This window comes from Rhodamnia argentea, chromosome 8, assembly GCF_020921035.1.
Source record: "Rhodamnia argentea isolate NSW1041297 chromosome 8, ASM2092103v1, whole genome shotgun sequence".
In the NCBI taxonomy this organism is placed as follows: Eukaryota; Viridiplantae; Streptophyta; class Magnoliopsida; order Myrtales; family Myrtaceae; genus Rhodamnia; species Rhodamnia argentea.
The window spans coordinates 8,265,746-8,291,933 of NC_063157.1; the positions used below are offsets into that span (position 1 = coordinate 8,265,746).

Consider the following 26,188-nt stretch of genomic DNA (forward strand, 5'->3'; position numbering starts at 1 on the left):
TTTGAAGATCCGAATGGTGCATGTCATTTATATTTAATTACGAAACTACCATATAATAAGACAAAAAAGATGTGAGAAACCATATTCACATAGAAACTTCTGTCCATGTGTAGCGGGACACATTAATGCATTATGATTCATTCCATCCGTGGTGAACAAAAGTTTTAATGCTGGATCATGCTAACCGCTTGCCTAAGATGTTTGTGAAGCATGCTTAAATAGAATTTCATTTTATCTTATAACTTTGATTATACACCGCAGGAAGCCGATGGTTTGGAAATGGAAATTTCCTTTTTCTCATTTTGCTACTTAATGTAGAAGAAGTGCCTTAAAGGTACACGTTAGCAGAATTCTTTGTATAGTTTTATTCCAAAACCATGTGTTAAGAGCTTTACAAAAAGGATTAATAGAATGTTCCGAATCAAACAAATCATAAGTATTCAGTATATTGGTCTATTGTTTGAATATGCTGTCCACTTTTCATACGTACGGCCGAAACATCCTTAACTTTATATATCATCAATCCTCAAAATTCGATATCTTACCTGACAAGTATCGCGGTATCACATTTGAAATTCATGCTGTCTTCCCTGCTAAAATTATCCAAGTTCCATATAAAATCGGATACGCGCATTTAGAAGAACTAATTTGTATGTAAGCAAATTCTTGAACTAGAAAAATATAAATTTATAGATTGAGGACAATGATTTGTTTGACAAAAGATGTACTTTTGCATGACCCTAAGTTGGTTAATTACATCTTCTTTGGGTGGGAAAAATTACCAAAAAAGTTCTAAATCTATAACAATCATGTTACTTCAGTCTTAAACCATTTATTTTTTGCCAATTGAGTCCTGGACCTTTTGCATATTGCGCCAATTCAGCCCATTTAGCCGATCGGCGCCGAAGGAACGCCGCCAACACCACGTGATTAATTTTTAAATAATATTTTTTGAAATATTCTATTATTTGTTTGTTTTTTATTATTTTTTATTTTTTGTCCTTTAGGGCCAACAAGAGGCCGCTAGACACTGTACGAAGACCATCGATAGCTGGCTAAATATTCTTAAAAAAAAATCCATGCCAACACTAGCCAACAAATGGACTAAATTGGCATACTGCAAAAGGTTTAAGGCTCACTTGGCACAAAAAATTAAGAATGAATTGACTCAATTGTAATAGGTTTGCGATAATTGAGCTCTTTCCGTAGATTTTTTCGCCGCCATTTTTCTACGTATTTGACATTTATATTTCCATCATGGCGTCAATTGAGTGTGTTGCAAGAAGATCAACATAATGCGATTCAAACGCAAAAATCCAAGTGAAATCCTCACTTCGGTTTGGGTTGGAGAGGAGTTTCTAATATTTCCCAAATCGGACATTAAAATATGAAGTTTATTGGTTCGATTTTATTATTTAACCAAATTTGCAAACCTAGCCGGTTCTATCTTTATTGTATTTTTTTTTGGATTCTTATATATTAGAGGTGGGACATAAGCTTGGTTATTTCTATTGAAACGTCAATCAATCATGGAAACTTTATTATTAGATAATAGCTTCAACGCTTCAAAATTCAAGGTCGATAGTGCCAAACACATGTTGATCAATCACAGCTATCTAGATAATCAATCACCCAGTTGACATGATTTCGAATGGGAATCATCGCTAGGCACGTTTATATTTAGTGAGTCGTCACAACCAAAACAAAAGCCAGGTCTTTGTCGCGACGACAACATTTGGAATGCTTGGCACCTATTGATGAGTGAGCTTGACGGAGGTTGTCCACGACAAAAGTCACTTCTTAGCGCTTGAATTGACCTTAATTTGCAAATACCATTCAATCAGGCCTATTAGTCACCATCCATAACAAATTCATGTAAAAAATTACATCAATTGTGTCCGAAATGTAGTTTATTTTTAGTCGATGGACTCAATTAACAATTGGTACAAATTTAATTCTCTTTCTACGATGTCTACACATACGGTTAATCCCCAAACCCTAATTCGCTTCCCTCTTCTCACCGCTAAAGCTCCTATCATGGAAGGCATGAACAGCGGCCACATGCCCCGCGTGAACGGGTCGACCGCCATTCCCCACCGCCACAAGATGATGATGATGCACATGACCTTCTACTGGGGCACGCGCGCCGAGATCCTCTTCTCTGGCTGGCCGGACGCGCGGATCGCCATGTACGCCGTCGCCCTCCTCTTCGTCTTCGCCCTCTGCGTCCTCGTCGAGTGGCTCTCCCACTGCCGCCTCCTCCTCGCCAAGCCCGGTGTCGCCGTCGGCGTCTTCCGGTCGCTGCTGCACGCGCTGCGCATGGGGCTCGCGTACCTGGCGATGCTGGCGCTCATGTCCTTCAACGCCGGCGTGTTCCTCGCGGCAGTCGCGGGGCACGCGGTGGGGTTCCTGGCGTTCGCGAGCGGGGCGTTTGGGAGGCTGGGGTACGCGGAGGAGGCCACCTCCGATCTGCCCCCGATGAGCTGCTGATTCGCGGCGGGAGCGAGGTGGGTGGGGGAGCATTTAGATGCGAAATGGGTTGACGACGATCACGATGAATTGTGGTGTTGTGGCAAGTTACGATACGTCAGCGGAATTTCCAGTTTGGTTGAAGATAAAAAAGTTCATTTGCTCTTTGTTTTTCGTTCCAGAGAGATCATCGAATAGTTTTGACGAAGTTGGTGACAAACTGAAGTAAAGTGCCAAGGCTCATTTAGTGCAGTTTTTGCTTTTTCGTGTAGTCCTTCAGTTCATAGATCTTTCTTTTTTTTTATAAATGTTGAAATTTGTGGGTTTGAAACCATTTGATCGATTGAAGTTTCAATGGGAATAAGGACACTTATGTTGCACCTCGAATACATGCACCACTTGTAAGAAAAATTATCAAACAAGTATTAATCTTATTATAATTGTGTTAATTCAGTTCTAAATTTTTTTTTATCAAATTCAATCCTAAGCTAATTCAGTCCATTCGATCAATTTTGACCAGCCGTTGCTGATATGGAAGCCGGTCATCCGGTGACATAATATTTTAATAATTTTATTTATTTATTTTTTCTTTCTGATTTTTCTGTCTTCCTTCTTCTTCTTCCTCTAGCCATTGCCAGACGCATAGCCGGCGAGGTGGACCTCACTCCACTGGCGAGGCTTGACCTCGTTGTTGCTGGGCGAAACCGGTCGAGACCTCGCTAAGCTAGCCTTGCTCGATGACGGCGAGGTCAAGCCTTGCAAGTTTGGACTGGCGAGGTTCGAGACTTGCTTAATTTGCCTGTACCAGATGCTTGATGATGAAGGAGCCGCCGTGAGGGAGAGATTGGAGGGCAAGGACGATGATGACAAAGGCGAAGGAGGAGAAGGGAGGGGCATTTGGATCAGCTTCTCAGTCACAAGAAGAAACAGTTTGAGCAAGATCGTTCGTCATCATCGTCATCTTCATTCTTCACCATCGCTGGATAGAGGAAGAGAAGACAGAAGAAAAAGAAAAGAAAAAAATGAAAATAAATAAAAATAAAAAATATTCAAAAAATTATTAAAGTATTATATTGCTGAATGGCACGTGCCGGCCGTCCGTCCGGCGTCCACGTCAACGCCGGTCGGCCGAAATTAGCCGAATGGATTGAATTGTCACAATTGCAAAAGGTTTAGGACTAAATCAGCAAAAAAAAAAAAGATTTAGAATTGAATTGATACAATTGCAATAAGTTTAGGATTTTTTTGGTAATTATCCCCTTCTTGTACGTAGGTATAGAAAGGACAGGACAATGTGATAAAAACATAACCGACTTGGTTCGCAGATCTAATTCGATAAAATAATAAGACCAAATCAATAAACCAAGTACACTATAGTCCGATTCGAGAAATTTCAAGAGCTCCTCTCCGTATTTGGTGGTTTAAACGGGATTATGCCCAGTTTCAATCGAACACAGTCGGTTGGCGCCATGGTAAGCTCAATCGGAGCGTTGTCAAACTACAGATGCCAAGTACATAGAAAACTGGCCACGAAAGAGCATATGGAAAGAGCTTGACCACCACGTAAGGTCGCACAAAAGAATGTATCTTCTGTTGAAGCAGAGCATTGTTTTTGGGCTCTGTTTGTTTCTCGAAAAAAAAAAATTTCCGAAAGACTTTTTCTTTATTTTCCCGTGGAAAATAAGCTAGCCCCGAAAAATATTTTCTTCCCATGGAAAAATCTCCATCAAAAGTGGGGAAATAGAAGAGGAAAACATTTCCTCATCTCTTTCACATCTTCTTTTCTTTTTAATTATTATTTTTACTTTCTTTTCATTCTTATTTATTTTTCAAAATTCAAAATTTTTATTTTTTTTATTTTTTTTCTCTTTTTATTTATTTTTTATTCCTTTTTCTTTTTATTTTTATTTCTCTTTCCTTCTTCTCCTTCGGTCGGTCGTCGGCCTCGAGCAAGGCCAAACAAGCCGTTGCTGATCTTGATCCGGCGAGGCTAGGCAAACAATTTTCGGCCTCGATTGAGGCTCGGCCAGGCACCTTGTGGGCAAGGCCTAGCCTCGCTTGAGGTTGGCGATGCCCGGCCTGTGGCGAGGCCCCGTGACAAGGCTCGAGCTCACCTACGGCTTCACACTGCCGTGGCTAGCGATCGGCGGAAAATAGTAATAGAAAAAAATAAAAATAAAAAATAAAAAGGAAATAAAAATAAAAATAAAAATATTAAAACATTAAAACATCAATTTTTTTAAAAAAATATTGAATGGAGTGTATAAAGGAAAATTAAATCCAATTTTTCATACCTTACAACAAAAAATATTTTCCGAGTTTTTTTTTCTTCATATTTTAGCCAAACGCCAGAAAATATAGTCATTTTTTGAGAAATTGACTTTTCAAAAGACATTTTCTAGAAATGACTCATTTTTCACAAAAATAAACTAAGCTTTAGCCTAAGAATGAGTGATTTTCAAGGTCAACAAGCCTAGCTTTGATGATGGGCTCGATCTGTAGGCCCGGCCAACATAAAAGGAATTTTGAAAGCGCTCTTTGTTTGCGTGTTTGAGTTATCCTAATAAAAAGCACGGGCATTAATGGAAATTATTAGGTGGAAAGTTTGAGATTGGAATTGGAGAATTAACTCTAATTGCTTCAGATAATTTGGGTTAAGTCATTGTCCAAACCGGTCAAGCAATTGTTATGGGCCTGTCTCGAGGCATCTCCAGACATACAGACCAGAAGTTTCCCGAGAGGATGGCCCGGTTTCGAGAGAGATCTAGGCGACGCCAGATGCTTCTCCATCTCTGCAGATACAGAAACTTCCATTGTTCGATTCTTGTCTCCTATAAATACCAGGCATGTCCGTCCTTTATTCCCCACTTCAAGTAAAGGAAAGCGTTCGGAAGAGAGAGCATCAGTCCGGCAATCAATTGCCAAACGTCTTTGAATCGTCGAACAGCCGCATCAGAAGAAGCAAGATACGATGTCGCTCGTCCCAAGCTGGTTCGGCGGCCGCCGCAGCAACGTCTTCGACCCTTTCTCCACCGACCTCTGGGACCCATTCAAGGACTTCCCTTTCCCTTCCTCGTCCCTCTCCGCCTCTGACTTCCCTCAGACTTTCAGGGAGAACGCCGCTTTCGTGAACGCGAGGATCGACTGGAAGGAGACCCCGGAAGCTCACGTGTTCAAGGCGGATCTCCCCGGGCTCAAGAAAGAGGAGGTCAAGGTGGAGATCGAAGACGACCGGGTGCTCCAGATAAGCGGGGAGAGGAACGTGGAGAAGGAGGACAAGAACGACAGGTGGCACCGGGTGGAGAGGGGCAGCGGGAGGTTCATGAGGAGGTTCAGGTTGCCCGAGAACGCGAGGACGGATCAGGTGAAGGCGTCGATGGAGAACGGGGTGCTCACCGTAGCTGTCCCCAAGGTGGAGGAGAAGAAGCCTGAGGTCAAGGCCATTGACATCTCTGGTTGAATTCAGCTCCTTGTGTTTGCAGGAATGGGCGGTTTTCTGTCCGATAACGTCCGGCTCTCTGCGGACAAGTATAATTTTGGATCTTTCCTTCTTTCGTGATGGTGTCATGCAAGTAACCGTAGAGGTGTTCGTGTGACTGCGTAACCAATGTGTCATCTATCTTCTGATGTTATATTGTATTTTGGTCGGGCCACGGTGTGGCGCTTGAATATGAATAATCTTTGATGAGTTTGGCAGCATTTTTTTCCTTCTCTTCCTTACAAAAAAATAAAAAGAAAAGGTAACAAAGAAAAAAAAAATAGAACAGAAAAATTAATCGACAATGCCGATTAGAGTATTAAACCTCGTCTACTCAATCACATCCCTAAAATTCCTCTTCAGTTTGGTTGTGGCAATGTCTTTGCAAGTGCATGCGCGCAAGTATTCGCCTGGCGGTGGCAGTTTTTGGAGAAAGCATTCCCGGATTCGGGTTCCCAAGAACCTGCAGTAACAGACAATGCCGATTAGAGAATGGTGTTACTGAATGAATTTTTATACATTACCTGGAGAACTGCCATGGCGTGGAGTTCGACAGTCAATCTCCAACTTTCACGATCCACAGCAAATTGTGATCCATCTCAGAGGGCAGACAACTCTGGCAAGGACAGACGAGGTAGAGCCAATAATTCGCGAAAATCCAGAGACCCAGTGGCACTCACGAGTACGCAAAATGCCTCCAGCAGCTGTGTCTCACACAGGTTTTCCGAAGCCGACCCGTCTGTAATTTATTTGTATGCAAAAAGTTCCGGGGGACATGAAGTTTGATGATGCTGGAGATCTTGTTCGTACCACAATCAAGCTTGATCCGTGTGTGAAGAGGGCTCCGTGAAGCTTTTCATACGTGAACTAGGGATACCGACGCTTTTCCAGGCATCCTGAGCGGCAGACAGTCACGAAGAACATGGAGGACAGCCTCTTTAGGAAAACCACAGATGTCGCAGTTCCCATTCGGCTTAATGCCCCTGCTAAACGAGAGCGACTTTCTGTGGAGCTTATTATGATTTAATGAGCCATAGTAAAGTTTGGATCCCAGGAATTGTATGACTTTTCCAGATCCAACTCCAATCATTCTTAACTTGGAGGAGAGGAAAACTCATGAATGGCGATATCATAGGCAGCCGCAATCTTGAACTGCCCATCCTCAGTGGATTTCCGGGCAAGAGAATAGGACCAATAGGACCGACCGAGTTTTCCGGTTGATATCATCAGCAAAGTGCTGGAGATAGAATTAGTTCCGAGCACCAGGGCTGACCCAACAACCAGAAACAGTCATATTTTCATTGCCCTTTTTAGGAGGACGACCAATGGAAGGGATCGAAGATGGCCTAAACCAGGTCCCATCATCATGCCAAAATCAAATATACTAATCATTATCATCAACAAATCTCATCTTGAATGAAAGTTGAGTAGCCATCTTAAGGAGCTCTCCATAATTTGAACTAGGTAAATCCATGAAAGATAAGATCTACGTGTGACTATGTATCATTTAATTCTCAATGGAACAATTCCGGCATTTTTATAATGGTATATCAACAAATAAAAAAGAAAAGTTTCGGATTTACGTTTTTGCTGGGCGGGAAGAACATTCATCGAACAGAATGGTAGCGCATGTTGATCAATCTCGCATGAGGCCAAGCCAACATCGACACAGCCCATTTATGTCGTCAAGCGTTCTCATGTCAAGCTTAGATAGGTTTCTGTCATAAAAGAAACAACTCATTCGTACTCGAATGCTAGATGTATCATGTCAGCTTAATCCTTTTTATTACATGCTTAGACAAGTTTAATTATACTGTTAGCAAGCTAGTTGGGTCGACAGAACGCATTATATATACTCAGATACATTTAGATAACGTCTAAACATAATTAACACTTTGGTTGAGTTCGTAACTTAGACATAGTAAATACATCATGTCGTACAACGCATTCATTAAGCATATCGTGTTTAGATTTCACCATTGTGACATAACGAATAAAAAGGGTCATGTTGGGGTAAACTAAGTTTGACAAGATACAATTCTAACGTGACAGACATAAATTGACAGCCCTAACTGATCTCGAACAAGTGGAAGGAGTAGTGAATCTGAGCCACTGAGATCAGCTCCGCTGGTTAGAAAGAAAACAAAGATTGCTCCAACACAAACTTGCATACGACAAGCCAACAAATTTCATCATTGCATCTAAGCATATCTGTTATATTCTGTTCTTTAACGTCAGAAGACCAAATCTGCACTTTCAGCAGTGCACATACTTCATTCTGTGCAGTGCTTTAGTAGCAAACAACTCTGTGCTGCTAGAACGATGTCAGCAACTCGGCTAGCTCGCTCAGATAATGGCAAGAAGATCCACCATCACCTATGCTAACATCAACCTTGTGCTTCAAATCCAAGACCCTCTGCCTCATCTCTTCACCTTCCTTTTCCTTCATCAATGTTCTAACAGCTCTTTCTACTGCCCCTCTCTCTATCTCACCTTCCAGGTCTAGGCCAACCATCCATTCATGAGTCAAGTACCTCGCATTCACCTTTTGGTCGCCAAAGCATGGTTGACATATCATCGGAACGCCTTCACATATACTCTCCAAGGTGGAGTTCCATCCACAGTGGCTCCAAAACCCTCCCACCGCATCATGAGCCAGTACTTTCTTCTGAGGTGCCCATTTCACAATGCATCCCCTGTCCTTCACACATTCTTCGAATTCTTCATCCATCGACTCTGTCCATTCCGAACCTGGAATTGTGCCAGGCCTAATAACCCACAAGAAAGGCTCCTTGCTATTTGCCAGACCCCAAGCCATTTCAGACAATTGGTCTTGGTTCATATGTGCTACGCTTCCCAAACTCACATAAATGACTGAATTGTGAGTTTGCTTGTCAAGCCATGGAATGCAACCAGTATCCTCTTGCAGTAAGCTAACAGCCGAGGTAGGAGAGAATTTGTGTAGAGGGCCTATTGGAAAAATCGGAACTTGGTACTTCTGGCGGAGCTGCGCCAGAAGTGACTCTTCAAGGCAGTGAACAGTGTTAAGTATAATGGCCGAAGACGATCTGAGATTATAAGTCAAGGCTACCCCCTCCAAGAAATAGTCTAAACTTCCAACATTGAAGATTGGTAGGTCTTTGAACCTGAGGGGCTGATGCAGGGGCACTGGAACCTCCAACATGGAATCTAATAGAACCCAACATAAGGCAGAAGTTAGCTAGCAGAACAATAAGTGAGCTAGAACCCATTGGCTTTATATGCTTAGCGGCATGACAACAGCCAAGATTAAAATCTGGCTTGGGTGTCAAACATGGATGATGACACAGAAACCAGTCTTGAATAAAGTACGGGCATAAAGAGATTCGTCGGATCATAAAACTACAGGGTGATGCTGGAGGTCAACGTGACAGATTTTAAAACTGCAATTGATTTTCAGCAATGCATCCATCCTCACAACCTAAATGGAATAAGAGTAAAGATTTCTCCGCGACGATGATATCAGTTAGTAAGGAGATAACTGTAACATAAATAAGAGAAACCAGGGTGTACCTGGGGCAGGGATGTGCCCTTGTGCCATTAACTGGATAAGAATTGGGCGGACTGCGGTGGTAGCAGCACTGCTCGTGTGGAAAGCAATGCTAGGAATCTTCAAATCGCGGGCAACCGCTTCCGAGAAGTACACGATCGCATCGTAGATGATGCAACAGATCTTGTCACCCAGCTTGGTATGGTTTGTGCCCTGAATTAGGCACTCCTTAAAGCTGAACTTACAGTTGTCATTAACCCTCCGCATAATGGATACCAGATCAGGATTCCCAACCTCTTGTTCGGACAAGCCGTCCGGTATGCATAGGAAGGTGAAATCGGGGTGAGCAGAGGAATCCGGACTGTTGAACAGTGTATGAGCAATTGTGATGGAGAAGTCCTTGGACTTGAGGATGGTCGCCAGCTGAAGCATGGGAGTGAGGTGGCCCTGGAATGGTCCAGGGACCAGGACCAATCTCTTGAGGTTCCGCCCTTCATTTTCCATCTTCTCCATCTTTTTGTCTCTCCAACGGAAGATATTCAGAAGTTATGCTCTTGAAGATGGGGGTGGGGTCTTTTGCTGATCCAGGTTGGTTTTGCTCTCTCAGAAAGTTTACACAGAAGAGAGTTAATTGGACGGAGGATGCAAAGACCCAGCAATGAAGGACAAGTACACAGGGTCACTCCTAACGGTCAATTTCGAAAGCTAGGAATAGTTTAACCTTTCAAACGTTCGAGGTCAACTTTGGCACGGCATTTGATAAACATCTAAAGAAATACTTGCGCGCGCTGTCTCTCTCGCTCTCTCGCTCGCTGGCTTCTGCTTCTTGGCAGCTATTCTGGTTCACTGCATCCTGCTTCAGATAATTTATTTCGTTGAGCAATAATAAAAGGGACGATCACGTCAACCCTCTTCCCTGGCTTGTTCTCTCAAGTGGATAACACACAGTACACAAACACACAGTACACAAACTGGTGGCTATGAAAATTCCAAATTATTGCTGCAACCAAGTGAAAGACAAGCGAACAAGATGAAGAGTAAAGCAAAGATCCTCTCTGGCGATCCAATGAACCGGGCAAAACAGGGCTAAGAAATGTAAGATCGAAGTTAGTTTTTTTACGTAAAAGTATTGCCAGTTTGGATTACATCAATGTCTTACGGACGACAACCCCACAGTTATACGACTCTCAAAATACAAAAGAAAGAGACCAAACACACAGACTCTGCTCACAGGAAGCCACGATTTGACATTGGCAGTGTGAAGTACTATCATCACAGACTCAACCAGAGATGTCAATGGCCTTGGCCTCAGGCTTCTTCTCCTCCACCTTCGGAACAGTGACGCTGAGCACTCCGTTCTCCATCGATGCCCTCACCTGATCCATCTTCGCATTCTCCGGCAACCTGAACCTCCTCGTGAACTTCCCGCTGCTTCGCTCTAATCGGTGCCACGTGTCGTTCTTGTCCTCCTTCTCCACCTTCCTCTCGCCGCTAAACTAGAGCTCCCGATCGTCCTCGATCTCGACTTTCACTTCCTCCTTCTTGAGCCCGGGAAGATCGGCCCTGAACACGTGGACTTCTGGGGTTTCCCTCCAGTCGATCCTGGTGTTGACGAAGGCGGAATTTTCCCGGAAAGCTTGAGGGAAACTAGAGGGGTAGAGGGATGAGGAAGGGAAAGGGAAGCCATTGAAGGGGTCCCAGAGGTCGAGAGAGAAAGGGCCACCGAACCAGCTTGGAATGAGCGACATCGTTTCTGAATAAGTCGGTAGATTGAAGCTTTGACCTTGGAGGACGCGAATTGATGAGATTCTGCTCGGGCGTGGAGATGTTGGTGCTTTCATACTAGATCCTTGTCCGAAGGAAAGGGACGTGCTGGGTATTTTTTGGGAGAAGAGGTCTTCTCGTACATTCATGAGAGTTCTGGAACGAGGTTTAAGCCTGTGCGAACGTTTCCGTATGGGCTTCCAGATCTTTCTCGAGACTCGGCCTTGCTCATAGTCACTAGGGGTGGGCAACCAGATCAGATTTATCCGGAATCCGGATCTCATCACCTGAAAAATAGGGTCGAGAATCAGGTCCTGTTCAAACCAGAGACGGGAACCGGTTCCAATTTTGAAACCGGTCCAGTTAAGACCCACTCAAACCGATTTTGGAACCGGTCTTTAGCTATTGTTTAAAAAAGAAATCCTAGTCTCACTTCCCAACCTTGCCTCAATCGGTTTTGTACTAAGTAGATTGGCTCGTGATATCACTCTTGGAGGAGGAGTTATGCCTACAAGTTTCAAAGTGAGTTTCTAGTCTTTTGACTTGCAAGCCAAAAAGGAGATATTATTAGCGGATTTTGGTAGTAGTACGATAAGAAGACTCGCACCTATTAATTCAGCATTCTGGAGGATCATTGTTGCTTTTGATGGATTGTAACTTCTATTTCTCATATCAAATATTATTGCTTTTGGCGAATCGTACTATTATCTACTACTATATTTTGGATTGTGGTTTTTGATGGATTGTAATTTTTATTGCTTATATAAGATATTATTATTTTTGGCGAATAGTGAGTTTTATTATTCATCTTTTACTTTGGATCATTTCATCGCTACTCATATTATTTTGCTGGAAAGTATGAAATCAGAAAAGGAAACAAAGGGAAAACAAGTTCTCAAAGAGACCTTGAAATCTGATCGAAAAATAGGGTCGGTTCCAAAATAAGTTTCGGGACAAACGTAGTCGGTTCTTAATTCCAAAAATTGGGAACCGATTATAACAGGGTCAAGTTCGGGATCTAGGTCTAGAACCTATCCACCCGGACCATGCTCACCCCTAATAGTCAAGGGCATAACATGTTCAACTACTTGCCTTACCTTTTTTGGGTTGCGCTCCCATTTTGGTCCGATCCTACTCAGGAATGGGGAATCGAAGGTGGTCCAATAAAACTGATGAATTATTAGTAGGGTGAGCAACATGGACTTTAAATTTAATCATTTCTTGCTCTAGAGCCCGCAAAGTAGTTGTGGATTAAAATTAGTTTGACATTTAAGAAATAAATAAAAAATTGATAGATAATTAGGTACATATAAGAAATAAAATAAATAAATAGAAATCGGTCAAGACGGTCTGGTTACCCCTTAGAACTAGATTGAGAAAATAAGCGATTTCAATTTTATAGAACCGAGAACTGGATCGAACCGGACCGATCGGTCCCCAATTCGGTCTTTCCATCTTTCTCATTGTGCACTACAAGTCCTAAAAATTATAAAAAGTACAATTGGGTCCTAAAACTTATAAAAAGTGCAATTAAATTAAAAACTTGTCAAGTTGATGCAATCAAGTCCTTGCATTAACTCGGTTCAACTTGACTGACGAAAAAAACTCTTATGTGGCTTTTTTAAATATTTTTTTTCCTAAGTGGCTATGAAGGAACTTTTTTATTTAACCTAAATAAAAAAAAGAAAAGTTTAAATTAAAAATTAATCGTTTTGATCCACATCTAAGTATTATAGAACTTTTTATTTAAATTAAGTAAAAATAATCAAAATTAAAGAGAAAAATGTGAGAGTTAGATCCAAGTGGAGAGGGCCGCCACCCCGCCATGGCGAACAGCAAGCAAGCGAGGGCCTGTATGCCCTCGCCACTTGGATCCGGCGCTCGAGTTTAAAAAAAAAAATTGCTTAAATTTTTAATTAGTTTAAATAAAACTTATATAAAATCATATTTTGACCAAAATGACGTCATTTTGATCACGTCATCACTACGTAGGAAATACAAAATATTAAAAAAATGACGCAGTCAAGTTGGACAGAGTTAATGAAATGACTTATATTGCATTAATTTGATAATTTTTAAAACTTGATTGCAATTTTTGTAAGTTTTAGAACTCAATTATAAGTTTTAGGACTTCCAATGCACTTATCCATCCTACCTTCCTCGTAATTTGGATCACTAATTTTTTTTTTTTTTTTTTAATTTGTCCTGCTCTAACTCTCCTCTCTCTCTCTCTCTGTCGTATTATCAATTATGGACTCAAGGGTTTCCATTATGCTCCTTTTTCCCATCGCTTGTTCACGTTTGAAGATCATATGCCACAAATACATTATTGACTTGATTCCAAATAGGTAAGTTATGGACGAAAATGGGCTCCTCCGACAGGGACGAGTGAAAAGAAGGTCGAAGATTCAATCCTTTGATTTTCGCTGTTCACGGTATGGCCTCCTAATCCAAAAATTTCCGTCACTGGTTCCGCTCGAATTGCCTGCTTAAGTCAAAATGTGGACTGAACCTCGCGGTCAGAATCGAACCGGAAAACTAAACCTAATTATTCTTTCTTTTTTCGGATTGGACTGTTTCAGTGAAAATTGCCCTTCTTCTTAATATTAGCAATTTGGGAAAAAAATAACCATTTCTTTATTTTTATTTTTTTTTACTTTTTCTTTCTTTTTTTTTTTTTTTTTTTGGGTGAAAAAGGCTGGCGGGGCTGCCGTCCACTCGCCGAGGGCCGGCGAGGGCAAGACAAGCGAACTTCGATGAGTAATAACAAGTCCATAATACGCTACACAAGCTGGTGGCAATGGAAATTCTAAATAATTCCTGAAGCCAAGTGAAAGACAGGCGGACAAGATCAAGAGCAAAGCAAAGATTCACTCCGGCGATCCAACGAACCAGGCAAAACAGTGCTAAGAATTGTAAGATGGAAGTTTTGCTAGTTCAGATCACATCAATGTCTCAGAGACAACCTTGCATTCATACGACTCTCGAAACACGAAAGAAAGAGACGCAAACATACAGACACTGCCCCCAGGAAGCCAGGATTTTGCATTCGCGATCTGAAGTTTTACCATCACAGACTCGACCAGAGATGTCGATGGCCTTGATCTCAGGCTTCTTCTCCTACACCTTGGGGATAATGACGGTGAGCACTCCCTTCTCCATGGAAGCCTTGACCTGATCCACCCTCGCATTCTCGGGCAACCTGAAGCTCCTCATGAACTTCCCGCTGCCTCGCTCCACCTTCCTCTCTCCACAAATCTGGAGCACCCGCTCGTCCTCGATCCGGACTTTCACTTCCTCTTTCTTGAGCCCGGAAAGATCGGCCTTCATCACGTGGGCTTCCGGGGTTTCCCTCCAATCGATCTTGGTGTCGCCGATGCCGAAGGCGGAATTTTCCCAGAAAGTCTGAGGGAAACTAGAGACGTAGGCTTCTGGGGTTTCCCGCCAGTCGATCCTGGTGTCGACGGAGGCAGGATCTTCCCAGAAAGCCTGAGGGAAACTAGAGGCGGAGAGGGATGAGGAAGGGAAAGGGAAGCCCTGGAAGGGGTACCAGAGGTCGAAGGCGCAGGGGTCGAATGCGTAGTGGTCAAAGGCGTCGCTGCGTCGGCCGCCGTACCAGCTTGGAATGAAAGACATCGTATCCGAACGAGCAAAGGGAGAATTATGAGATTTCTGGATATATTGAAGTTATTAATAAATGGTTAACGAGCCTATTTATAAATTTTATTGAATAACTATTTAAGGTAATATATCAAATATAATATACGCACTAGTAAAGGAAAATATGCATAATCGTGAAAGATATGCAAAATCAAACAGATATCCCAATTCACTTGTTTGGGTCACACGAAAGACACTTTCCATGAGAACGAAAAATTATGCTTAAAATTAGGAAAGTGAATTCCTAAATCTAAAGAGTTGAAAACACTCTCCGAAATTGTTCATCTCGGACTTTTTTAATAATTTACTTATTTTACAGAAAAAGATGCTTAAAAATAATAATAATCAAAGCGTACCATCATGCCTCTTTTTCTCATGAACTTGTCGGAATTATTCATAAAAAAATATTGGCTACAATTGAAAAGGTCTTAGCAATAAAATTTCTATTTATCATCGATCTAGGCAAACATGGCAATCCATTTTATAATCATTTTCATTATCACCCAAGAGAAAAACGATCCCACAAATAAGGGAAGTATAGTACGAAATACCATAAAAATAGACTCATTAAAAAACTCATAGAAAAAGATATGACCTTCTACTCAATTTTTTTTATGGAAATCAATAATAAGAAATAAAAAAATCCGATTGGATTTCATCCAAATAAAATATTCGCTTCCATACGAATCGAGTAGTATATTAATGAATAAGGGAAGTTGATTCCATCAAAATGGAAGAATCAAAGAATTTATCCTACATATTAATATAATAATTCGAGAAGTTTTGATTGAATTATGATCAAAAGATGAAAAAGAATCGACTGATCTACTTTATATATCTATAATTTTTTATCTTTGATCTCTTATGTTCTTATACTTTCGTATTTTTATATTTATTTAGTTTTTCTTTTCTTCTTCCTCCGCCGGTCGTCAAGCCTCGGCGATGGCTAGCGACTAGCTCGAGGCCAATCACATACGGGGAGAAAGAAAAAGAAAAAAATTAAAAAGAAAGAAAAAATCAAATTATAATATGTAATAAAAATATCTACATTTTTTTTTTTTATGCCTTAGATAAGGTCATGCGATTCCAAACACCAGAAAACGTTTTTGCGTATCCATGTTTGAAGATTACTGTGATAACCGATCAACTATTTAATTGACATCTCATTGATATGTCATACAATGAAAGTGTTACGTAGAATGCTTTCCTTCAATTTCAATAATCCTTGACCGAATTCTACTCTGCAAATTCATTGTTGGCCTGTTTTCTAATTGCTTAAGTGTCTGCACAAAAAAAAACTTATGATAATGATAAAGGCGTAAAGGCGTCCGTTCACGATTGAATAGGTTCGCCTGAATTGCCTACTCAAGTTAAAAGATCAATTGATAATGTGCAAAACTATTCTTAGTTTATCTTGCGCTCTCTCTCTCTCTTGTTCGGTTCGATGAGTAATAACAGGGACGATCTTCTCTGGCATGTGCTCATGAACAAGCACATAATACACTGCACAAACTGCTGGCTATGAAAATTCCAAATAATTCCTCAAGCGAAGTCGGAGACAAGCGAACAATGTCGAGAGTAAAGTCAAGATTCACTACCGCGATCCAACGGACCAGGCAAAACAGGGCTAAGAATTGCAAGATCGAAGTTAGGTTTTTTTTTTTTTTTAACGTAAATGTGTTGCTAGCTCAGATTGCATCAATGCCTTAGAGACAAACTAAGGTATCAAAATATAATCAATCAAGAATATGCAATATAAAAGGAAATATATGCATAATCCGAAAGATATACTGAATCAACCAAATTATTCTATTATGACTCTCGAAACACAAAAGGGAGAGACGAAACACTCGAGACTCAACTCTGCATGCACACGGCAATCTGAAGTTACCATCGCTGTCTCTCAACCAGAGATGTCAATGGCCTTGACCCCAGTCTTCTTCTCCTCCACCTTCGGGACAAGGATGGTGAGCACTCCGTTCTCCATGGAAGCCTTGACCTGATCCACCTTCGCCTTCTCGGGCAACCTGAACCTCCTCATGAACTTCCCGCTGCTTCGCTCCCACAGATGCCGCTTATCGTTCTTGTCCTCCTCCTCCGCCTTGCTCTCTCCACTAATCTGGAGCACCCGATCGTCCTCGATCTCGACTTTCACTCCCTCTTTCTCAAACCCGGGAAGATCGGCCTTGAACACGTGGGCTTCTGGGGTTTCCCTCCAGTCGATCCTGGTGTAAAAGTAATTTTTCTGGAAAATTTGAGGGACACCAGAGGCGAAGAGCGATCCGGAAGTGTTGCACCAGAGGTCGGGAGAGAAGGGGTCGTAGGCGCTGCTTCGGCCACCGCTTGGAGCGTCCGACATCGTCTTTGAATATGTCGGTGGATGATGCGGTGGAGAGAACGGAGAAATTTCCTGTATATTTCGATGTATAATAATAAACGGTACATGAGCCTATTTATAAGATTTATTGGATACCTATTCAAGGTAATAAGATAAATATAATATGAAATATAATCTAATTAAGGATATACACCGTCAAATGAGACATATGTATAATTGAATTAAATAGATATCCTAATATCGTTAATATCTCATACCTTCTAGAAGGAGTTTTAGAAGGAGTTTTAAGCCTAAAGGAACGGTTTTGGTATGGGCTTCTAGCTCGTTGTTGGGAGCCTGCAGCATTCCTATACCTTCACTCGAGGAGGTCGCCAAGAGAAAACCCAAGTTCGAACTCGTCAATATATCCAGTTCGACCCACCTTCACTCAAAAGCCTAAGCTAATAAGTTATGGATCAACTTGGATATATCAATTAATTCTCCAATGTGGGACTTCTCTAAGACAACTCTCGTGTGAGATCCATTGCTAGGTCTACTCCCCCTAAATTCAATTATCCTTCCGCACTAATATATCTCAACTTGAATCTCCATTAACACCCACCGAGCCTGCGTTGCTACACCACAAGGCTAAGCGGCCCGAAAGCCTTAGCCACGTTGATTATCAGATTGATACAATTTATTGTTAGCTTATAGCAGAAGTTCGATACTTTCACTCGGGGAGATTGCCAAGAAAGAGCTCAAGTCCGAATACGTCAATATATCCAGTTGAACTCACATGCACTCAAAATTTTAAACTAATGAGTTGTGAGCCAACTTGAGTATATTAACTATTTCACACCACATTAATTCTCTAATGTAGGATTTTTATAACACAACTCACATGTACATCCTAACACTTCTCAAAGTTGCGTAACATATTCAACTACTTCTCCTTTTTCTTTCCTTCCTCGTATTTGTCTTTCGATTGTGTTCCTTTTTGCCATTTCGTATCATGTTCGATGATCATTATGGTAATGGAGAATAATTGATTTAATTGAGCGACATCTCATTGATATATCATCATGTGATATAGGTTTCATGATGAAGAATGCTTTCCTTCGATTTCGATAATCCTTGACCGACGAACTCATGCGCTGTAAACTCATTGTTGACCCAATTTCTAATCGCTCGAGTGTTTGCAAGAAAAATAACATAAAAGACGTTCCTCTGATAATGATAAAAGCGGAAAGGCGACGAGGATTCAATCCTTGATTTTCGTCGCTCCCGATGGCCCTCCCGTTCAAAAAATCAGTCTTAGGTCCGCCTGAATTGCCTATCAAGTTACAATGGAACATGCGTATTCATCAATAGGAGAATTACTAAAAAAAATGTTAAACCTATTGCAATTGCGTCAATTCAATGCTAATCTTTTTTTATCAATTTAATCCTAAACTTTTTACGTTTATGTCTATTCTGTTTATCCAACCAATTTTGACCACTAGTGCTGATGTGGTTTTGCGAACGTTGATATGAACTTTTTGAATTGGTAAAAAAAATAGATATATAACTGAATTGACATAATTATAATAAATTTAATAATTTTTTAATAATTTTTCCTCCATTACCTTTACGCTATGTAATAATTGCATGCATGCTGTTCATGTGAGCCTCAATTCATACATCCGGACGTGCGACCACGTTAAAACGTAGATTGTCCGGAATTGCTTTCTTACATAAGAAAATGTGGAGAAGAGAAAGTTATTGCTGAAAAGAAAACAAATGTCTTTGCTGCTACCCTTTTGCAATAAAGTGTCTTAAGTCCAGCATCTTAGGTTTATCATTGTTCCTTGACCAAAGATGGGATAATAATACAAATAATTTCTGAACTTTAATTCAATATGTAATATTGTCCTATGACTTTTAATTTATGCAATGTAGTCCTTGAACTTTGATCCAATTTACAATACCGTCCATGACTTTTAATTTATGTAATGTAATCCCTAAACTATTTATAAATGTTTAATGTAGTTCTTCTGTTTGTGTCATCTTCACATATTCTGTGGACTAAATTGAAAATTTATCAATAGTTCGGAGACTACGTTAAATAAATTAAAGTTTTTTTGGTAAAAAAAATTAAAAGTTCAATAAGGGCATTTCATATTGAGCTGAAGTTCAATGACCACATTGGACAAACCAAAATTTCAACGATAATATTACACATTGGACCAAAATTCAACAACCATATTGGACAAATCGAAATTTCAAGGACGATATTGCATATTGAACCAAAGCTCATGGACGATCTATGTTATTTACCCGCCGGAGAACCAAGAAATGGTAGAGGAAATTTAGGACTCCCCGAAATTTTAAATGTTTTGAACAGTTATTTGAAACACGCGACCTTCCCATACCAATGCTAAAGAGGAGGTTACTTCTACCTTTCAAAAGAAACTGAAAAGGCTCATGGGACATCACGTGATTTACGGCACAAATAATAACCATTCTATTTTTATTTTTTGATTATTTTTTATTCTAGAAAATAGGTTTGGAACATAAATTTATTTGATAAATAATTTCATTTTTTTTTATTTTCTACACAAATTTTTAGCCCAGAAATTGATTTGGAAGAGAAATAAGAAGTAGAATTTTTCTACTTTTCTCGTTTTGGAACAAAAATATAAACAGAAATAAGAATTCTTCTCATCGCTCATATCCTCTCTCTCACTCGTCATCTCCCTCTATCTTGTGTCCCTATTGTCGGTCGTTGTCCAAGGCCCAACGATCGTCGGCCGTAGAAATTTTGTGCTATTATCAAACGAATTTCTGTTTCGATAACAGAAATTTTGTGTCCTTATCAAACGTGTTTCTTTGCTTACAAACCTGTCCATAAAATAGTTATAAAAAAATCTATTTCTGACCAGAAATAGTTATCGAAAACAGAATTGTTATAAATCACGTCCGAGTGGTCACCCATTTTGACAGAAAGTCGATTATCTTGGACAGATTCGAACAAGTTCACGAAGTCAAGGGAGACAAAGTAAAAGAAGCAGGCCCTTATATAAGGCTGCAAAGTATTCCAAACAAGCATAATGCTTGAGACTATACAACCAAAGTAAAGCTCATATAGTCTGCCATTTTGCCAGGTACATGGCTTTACAACTGAAAGAAGCGTGGCTACTCGATCTCAGCATAACATCTCGAAGGCATTCAGAGGAGACAAGGCCGTCTGAGATGGTTAGGTAATGTTGCGCGATGGCCTTCGGATGCGCATGAAGACGGGACATATTAGTGAATAGGAGCAGGGCAAATCCCAGAAACACTTGGAAGGGAACGAAAAGGAAAAATATTGCCTACCCCAAGTTAGCGGGATCAGCGGGGTAACGACCGGAGCTCATAGAAAATCTAACAAAAGATCAAGCGCAGTGGCGTGATAGAATACCTATGGCCGACCCTACGACAAGGCTTGGTTGTTTTAGTTGTTGTTGTTGTAGGGATAATATCCCGAGGAGGAACATTTCATTCTTAAGTCGATCACAGTGGGACCGCTCGTGTCATTCGACAACAGGAAGAAGCAGGAGCACAAATATTGGTCATTATGAAGCTTTCGGATAAGGATTTTGATTTGATATCTCTCTCTTCAGGCCTTTAGATGCTAGTCCCCTTTAAACTTGGTAATAAAAAAACATTGGCATTTCTCATATTTGCCGAGAAGAATATGAGAAACCCCCAGATCAGTTCGACATTCGCAGCAGCTGAGTCATGGGGCTTTATATTTCTTTGATGCGCTTGATTTGTCTCGAGAAATAGCTAGGTGTCTGAAATGATACAGACTCCGAAGTTCTTGTGCTTCGGAGTCCTGCTTTCTCTAGCTTTCGTTGAGTTAGACAAAGCTCTATCAGCTTACGTAAGGTCGTGAGTGTCGGATACAATCCATATGTGCATGTGATTCTGCTCCGAGACTATTGTTCTGTGAAGTCCATATGGTGTTTCTCTTCTGTTTTTTTCAAAGAAGGTTACAAGCACTCATGTTGAAAACAAGTTCAAATCACTTCACTTCACGTAAAGCTTCTGGTGATGTCGGTAGTAGTAAACTTCATTGCCATCAAATAGGAGGAGTCGCCTCAGCAGCAAAATGATTTGAATCTGCAAAGAGATGAGACCCGGTTTCGGGATGGAATCAAATTAAATTAGAAGTCCTGCCGGAGGAGGAATATTCTCTGCTGGCTTTAACATGAGATTGAGCAAAGCCAGACATGAAAAGGAAACAATATCTCAGGTGTCCTCATGTAGGTGTTTCTTCCACATGTCTCATAGTATGACAGGCTCATCCCTTCCGTCCTGTCACCCTTCAATGATGTAATCGATTTGTATGCCGCCTTTTTACGTTACTCTCCAGGCAAGAAAATCAAATTAATCAGAGAAGTTTCCTTCATCTCCGCATTTCGCCGGCAACCCAGTGGTGTATATAAGATCATTGATATGCTGAGTTCATCCAGGACCGAGGCTCGGGTTGTAGTCGCGTGAGAGAAATGGAGGAACGACGGCAGAGACGCAATCGTAGATTGGTTCTAGTCCCGTCCCTTTCAAGGACACATAACCCCGATGCTCAATTTGGGGTCCCGCCTGCATTCCAAGGGCTTCTCCATTGTAATAGCTCACACTCAATTCAATCATTCCAATCCATCTGGTTTCCCCTGTTTCACCTTTGCGTCTGTACCCGACTGCTTGCCGAAGGCTGTCCTCACCTCTGGGGATCCCGCAGCTGTTGTAGTGAGTCTCAACACCAGCTGTGGAGGACCTCTCTGTCAAGTATTGTCGGATATGATGGCAGAGGATGGAGCAACCGAGAGTAAAATCTCTTGCGTGATTTACGACATGCTGATGCACTGTGCAGAAGCCGCAGCTCATTATATGAAGCTTCCTAGCATGGCTCTGCGCACTAGTAGACTAGTAGCGTCGGCACTCAGCTGGTTTTCTCCGAATTGCCTTGGCTACAAAAGGAAGGTTATTTTCTCTGGAAAAGGTATCTTTCAATCCTGTTATACTAACAGACGCAACAGACTCTCGGATATCAGCATGCGCAATGAACTTCTAGTTACCTCAGTGCTGTATTCTTGACTCTGCAGATCGCTCGTTGAAAGATCCCGTTCCAGGCGCTTATCCCTTGAGCTGCAAGGACTTGCCTCTTTTTCCTGGCGATATAGAACTAATGATGCAGTTATCAGGTAGGGCGAACAGTCTCAAGACATCTTCAGCCGTTCTTTGGAACACAGTGGACTGCCTTGAGAAACAGTTATCGGACAAACTCCAGAAACAATACCAAGTGCCGCTTTCCTCACTAGGCCCGTTGCACAAAGTTGCTCCGGCTTCACCAACCCGCATGTTGGAGGAAGAAACCGATTGCCTGTTGTGGCTTGATAAGCAAGCTGACAATTCAGTCATATACGTGAGCTTAGGAAGCTTGGCTTTGATGGAGGCGGGAGAGTTTGCACAGATGGCTTGGGGGCTGGCGAACAGCGGCCAGCCGTTCTCGTGGGTGGTCCAACCTGGCTCCGTTGGAGGCTCGGAATGGGTCGAGCTGTTGCCAGAAGGGTTCCAAGAAGCCACCCGAGAAACAGGCTGCGTCGTGAGATGGGCGCCGCAGAAGGATGCTCTAGCACACCATGCCGCGGGAGGCTTTTGGACCCATGGCGGATGGAATTCGACTTTGGTAAGCGTTTCCGAAGGAGTCCCGATGATATGCCGGCCATGCTTCGGGAACCAGAACGTGAACGCGAGGTACCTGTGCTATGTTCGGAGGGTGGGATTTGAGCTGGAGGGCGATCTAGACCAGACAGAGGTAGAGCAAGCAGTGAGGAGGCTGATGATGGATGAGGAAGGGGAAGAGATGAGGCGGAGAGCCGCGGCATTTAAAGACCAGATCGAGTTAAGCATCAGGGAAGGCGGTTCTTCGCACACCGCAATGGAGGAACTAGTGAATTTGATCATTTCTCTCTGATCTGATGATGGATCATCAAACTTGAGAAATTTTATCTTGTTATCTGACAAATTCGATAGAAAGCAGCAGAAGAAACCCTGCACTCATCAGTTCTTTCAACCTCGAATCTCATTACCAGTAAAGAGTCATAGTAGGACAATACAGGGCCATATCAGACACTAGAGGAGGACCAAGTCTCCCGACAACTCAAGACGAAACAAAACCCACACCAGAACACAGCATAAACACAGACACTCAGCTCTATGTATACACACACACAATTCGCAACGGGGACCATAGATTCGCCCAACTCTCAACCGGAGATCTCGATGGCCTTGACCTCAGGCTTCTTCTCCTCCACCTTGGGCACCGTGACGGTCAGCACCCCGTTCTCCATCGACGCCTTCACCTGATCCATCCTTGCGCTCTCGGGCAACCTGAACCTCCTCATGAAACTCCCGCTGCTCCTCTCCACCCGGTGCCACGTGTCGTTCTTGTCCTCCTTCTCCACGTTCCTCTTGCCGCTTATCTGGAGCACCCGGTCGTCCTCGATCTCCACCTTGACCTCCTCTTTCTTGAGCCCGGGGAGATCCGCCTTGAACACGTGGGCTTCCGGGGTCTCCTTCCAGTCGATCCTCGTGTTCACAAAAGCGGTGTTTTCCCGGAATGTTTGGGGGAAATTGGAGGCGGAGAGGGACGAGGAAGGGAAAGGGAAGTCCTTGAAGGGGTCCCATAGGTCGGCCGAGAAAGGGTCGAACACGTTGCTGCGGCGGCCGCCGAACCAGCTTGGGATGAGCGACATGGTTGTGGGATTACCACTGAAAGTGCGAGACTGAGCCGAGAGAGTGTTTAATAGAACGCTTGAACCAGACAAGAACTGCTATCGTTAGACGACGTGGTTCGGAAGGACGAGGGACTGGGTCCTAAATAGTAAAGAGGCGAGAATTCTCGTACCTTCGCGGTCTTTCGAGGTTCGACGGACCGAACGTTCCAGTCGAATGGCGAATCGGGTTGGTCCATCTGGAAACTGCGTAAGACCAACGTCCATGATTCGTTCAAAAGAAAAAGAAAAATACAAAAGAGAGAGAGAGAGACAGATGGTCCTTACAAGTTACAAGACTTTCGACCCGAAAAAAAAAGGGGGGAAAAAAACGAATTCTATTTTTTTGGTTATCGCCCTTAATCTCCTCAGTTATTGGTTAAATAAAACTTTGTCCAGCCGATTAAATCTAACGGATCCCAAATCATTAATACAACTCAAGTTTATGTTCCACCGATCAAAAGATAACGATTCGAGGAGTTCCGCATTCTAATAAGCATATGTTGGATCGATGAAGTTGCAACAACTGGATTTCTAAGGTGCGTTTGGTAGAGTCTTGAAAAATTGCAAAATTATTAACCAAATATCTTTGACACAAAATCCATTTGCTCAAAGCAAATACTGTTTGAAGTATCTTTTGAGCTATTTTTGCAAAGTAGCATTGAAGTTTGATAAAACGGTTTAAGTACGTTACAATTATCAAAACTTGTGTATGGCTCTCACTTTAATGTCAAAATTTTCCAAACGATCACTTAAATATCAATTTTTTTTTAAATGATCACTTGAATACCAACTCTAATTTTACCTAACGTAGCTTGCCGAAAATCCTACGTGGCCTTTTTTCTATTAATACTTGAACCGATGTGGCTCGTCGAAAGTACATGTGGACTTAAACTTCAAACTTAACTAAAACATTAAAACTAAAAACAAAATAAGATGAAATTTTTTATTAAAAAAAAACAAGTGGGTATGTTTAGGCGCCCCCATCGTCGACAAAGGTCGACGAGGATGGGGTTTGGGCGGCAATGGGGACGACGACGGCGAGGGCCGCATGACCCTCGCCCGAATGAAATCCCACCCCTTTTTTAAATTTTCAGCTTATTTTTATTTTTAAAAATTTTTTATTTTAGAAGTATACGTGGAAATCCACATGGCCATAATTTATTAAAAAAAAATATGCCACATCAAATAATAAAGTTAAACATAAAAGCCACCTATTTCATCTAGCCAGGCTTTTTGCGATTTGGCACTTAAGTAATCGTTTTTCTCCGATTTTGACACTTAAATGATCGTTTTGAAAGCTTTGGTATTAAAGTGAGCATCATACATAAGTTTTTGACACTTGTAGTATACTTACCTCCTAATAAAATAGGGGAAAAAAAAAGGCATGGCTACTAGGGAATGAAGATATCTCGTCTTGGAAGCAAACCTAGAAAGCAATGACAATCTAATCATCGAAGTGGTCAAGCAAGTAACATCTAGGTCGCGCGACCTAATGCGGCCTAGGCGAGGTGACCCTCAAGGTCGCACGACCCCGGCGACCTACCCTCAAATCGTCATCCCAAACATATGATTATCAATCCAAACGCATGGAGACCCCTCAGCGAAGCATCAGACAGGCGACCCAGCCCCATGGTGAACCCACACAAGCAAACCAAGACCCTCGGGCACCGTCGACGAGGCTTGCATGAAATTCGGTGAAGCGCCCGACCAGCGACCGATACTCACACGAAACTAGACCTCGGTGACAAAACCCACAATTGTTGACCCAGACATGCGAGCCTAGTGAGCCTCGCGCATCCCTCAGGGGAGCATCAGACGGGCGACTCAGATCTTGATCTGAACCTCAGAGGGGGAGACGATGAACACTAATTGTGAGGCAAAATTGGAATACGAATACCATCAGTGAGGGCAAAGTTGAAAGAGAAATAAATAAATAAAAAATCATTACCCTTGAGAGTAGCATTTTGAAAAATGTTGAATTTGAATGTTGGGTGGGACTTGCATTAGGTTAAAAGGACTTTAGAATTGCTAACTTCGTCTCTAAGGCAATTGAGAATGCTGAACTAAAACATCACAATTTTGTCCCAAAGACCTTTTTGAGGCTCAAAATGCTGAACCAAACACACAAATAACCGGTGCTATGAGATGTCATTCTCTATTTTATGATAGTT

At 41.8% G+C, this 26,188-nt stretch overlaps 7 protein-coding genes and 1 pseudogene across 8 annotated transcripts; 3 read left to right on the top strand and 5 right to left on the bottom strand.

Moving 5' to 3' along the window:
• Window positions 1-2,037: 2,037 nt before the first annotated feature.
• On the top strand, window positions 2,038-2,505 carry LOC115736555 (copper transporter 1-like). The gene has a single exon (XM_030668299.2). It carries the CDS (start codon window positions 2,038-2,040, stop codon window positions 2,488-2,490), a length of 453 nt encoding a protein of 150 aa, XP_030524159.2. The 3' UTR covers window positions 2,491-2,505.
• Window positions 2,506-5,363: 2,858 nt separating this feature from the next.
• On the top strand, window positions 5,364-6,168 carry LOC115736551 (18.1 kDa class I heat shock protein-like). The gene has a single exon (XM_030668297.2). The coding sequence runs from the start codon at window positions 5,441-5,443 to the stop codon at window positions 5,927-5,929; it is 489 nt and encodes a 162-aa protein (XP_030524157.1). The 5' UTR covers window positions 5,364-5,440; the 3' UTR covers window positions 5,930-6,168.
• Window positions 6,169-7,863: 1,695 nt separating this feature from the next.
• On the bottom strand, window positions 7,864-10,089 carry LOC115736549 (UDP-glycosyltransferase 76E2-like). Of its 2 annotated transcripts, none has more exons than XM_048284065.1 (2): window positions 9,496-10,089; window positions 7,864-9,132 (listed from the first exon to the last, which is right to left on the bottom strand). In XM_048284065.1, the coding sequence occupies exons 1-2, from the start codon at window positions 9,987-9,989 to the stop codon at window positions 8,262-8,264; spliced, it is 1,365 nt and encodes a 454-aa protein (XP_048140022.1). In that variant the 5' UTR covers window positions 9,990-10,089; the 3' UTR covers window positions 7,864-8,261. The 2 variants fall into 2 exon arrangements, with proteins under 2 accessions (XP_048140022.1, XP_030524155.1); XM_030668295.2 differs by having other exon boundaries at window positions 7,864-9,136; window positions 9,500-10,088.
• Window positions 10,090-10,687: 598 nt separating this feature from the next.
• On the bottom strand, window positions 10,688-11,279 carry LOC115736554 (annotated as a pseudogene).
• A 2,990-nt stretch (window positions 11,280-14,269) lies between these two features.
• Window positions 14,270-14,876, bottom strand: LOC115736704 (18.1 kDa class I heat shock protein-like). The gene has a single exon (XM_030668531.2). The coding sequence runs from the start codon at window positions 14,874-14,876 to the stop codon at window positions 14,361-14,363; it is 516 nt and encodes a 171-aa protein (XP_030524391.1). The 3' UTR covers window positions 14,270-14,360.
• A 1,785-nt stretch (window positions 14,877-16,661) lies between these two features.
• LOC115736556 (18.1 kDa class I heat shock protein-like) lies at window positions 16,662-17,305 on the bottom strand. The gene has a single exon (XM_030668300.2). The coding sequence runs from the start codon at window positions 17,257-17,259 to the stop codon at window positions 16,804-16,806; it is 456 nt and encodes a 151-aa protein (XP_030524160.1). The 5' UTR covers window positions 17,260-17,305; the 3' UTR covers window positions 16,662-16,803.
• A 4,514-nt stretch (window positions 17,306-21,819) lies between these two features.
• LOC115736706 (UDP-glucose iridoid glucosyltransferase-like) lies at window positions 21,820-23,236 on the top strand. The gene is made up of 2 exons (XM_030668532.2): window positions 21,820-22,240; window positions 22,344-23,236. Exons 1-2 carry the CDS (start codon window positions 21,820-21,822, stop codon window positions 23,213-23,215), a joined length of 1,293 nt encoding a protein of 430 aa, XP_030524392.1. The 3' UTR covers window positions 23,216-23,236.
• A 69-nt stretch (window positions 23,237-23,305) lies between these two features.
• Window positions 23,306-24,097, bottom strand: LOC115736779 (18.1 kDa class I heat shock protein-like). The gene has a single exon (XM_030668631.2). The coding sequence runs from the start codon at window positions 23,994-23,996 to the stop codon at window positions 23,508-23,510; it is 489 nt and encodes a 162-aa protein (XP_030524491.1). The 5' UTR covers window positions 23,997-24,097; the 3' UTR covers window positions 23,306-23,507.
• Window positions 24,098-26,188: the final 2,091 nt, after the last annotated feature.

What these genes read in the sequence shown, in the direction of transcription:
- LOC115736779 (XM_030668631.2), bottom strand. Translation starts at nt 23,996, where the DNA reads ATGTCGCTCATCCCAAGCTGGTTCGGCGGCCGCCGCAGCAACGTGTTC.
- LOC115736556 (XM_030668300.2), bottom strand. Translation starts at nt 17,259, where the DNA reads ATGTCGGACGCTCCAAGCGGTGGCCGAAGCAGCGCCTACGACCCCTTC.
- LOC115736555 (XM_030668299.2), top strand. Translation starts at nt 2,038, where the DNA reads ATGGAAGGCATGAACAGCGGCCACATGCCCCGCGTGAACGGGTCGACC.
- LOC115736551 (XM_030668297.2), top strand. Translation starts at nt 5,441, where the DNA reads ATGTCGCTCGTCCCAAGCTGGTTCGGCGGCCGCCGCAGCAACGTCTTC.
- LOC115736549 (XM_048284065.1), bottom strand. Translation starts at nt 9,989, where the DNA reads ATGGAGAAGATGGAAAATGAAGGGCGGAACCTCAAGAGATTGGTCCTG. An exon ending in CACATCCCTGCCCCAGGTAC is followed by an intron (nt 9,133 to 9,495) that starts ACCCTGGTTTCT and finishes TCTATTAGATTC; the next exon opens with CATGTTGGAGGTTCCAGTGC.
- LOC115736704 (XM_030668531.2), bottom strand. Translation starts at nt 14,876, where the DNA reads ATGTCTTTCATTCCAAGCTGGTACGGCGGCCGACGCAGCGACGCCTTT.
- LOC115736706 (XM_030668532.2), top strand. Translation starts at nt 21,820, where the DNA reads ATGCTCAATTTGGGGTCCCGCCTGCATTCCAAGGGCTTCTCCATTGTA. An exon ending in GGTTATTTTCTCTGGAAAAG is followed by an intron (nt 22,241 to 22,343) that starts GTATCTTTCAAT and finishes TTGACTCTGCAG; the next exon opens with ATCGCTCGTTGAAAGATCCC.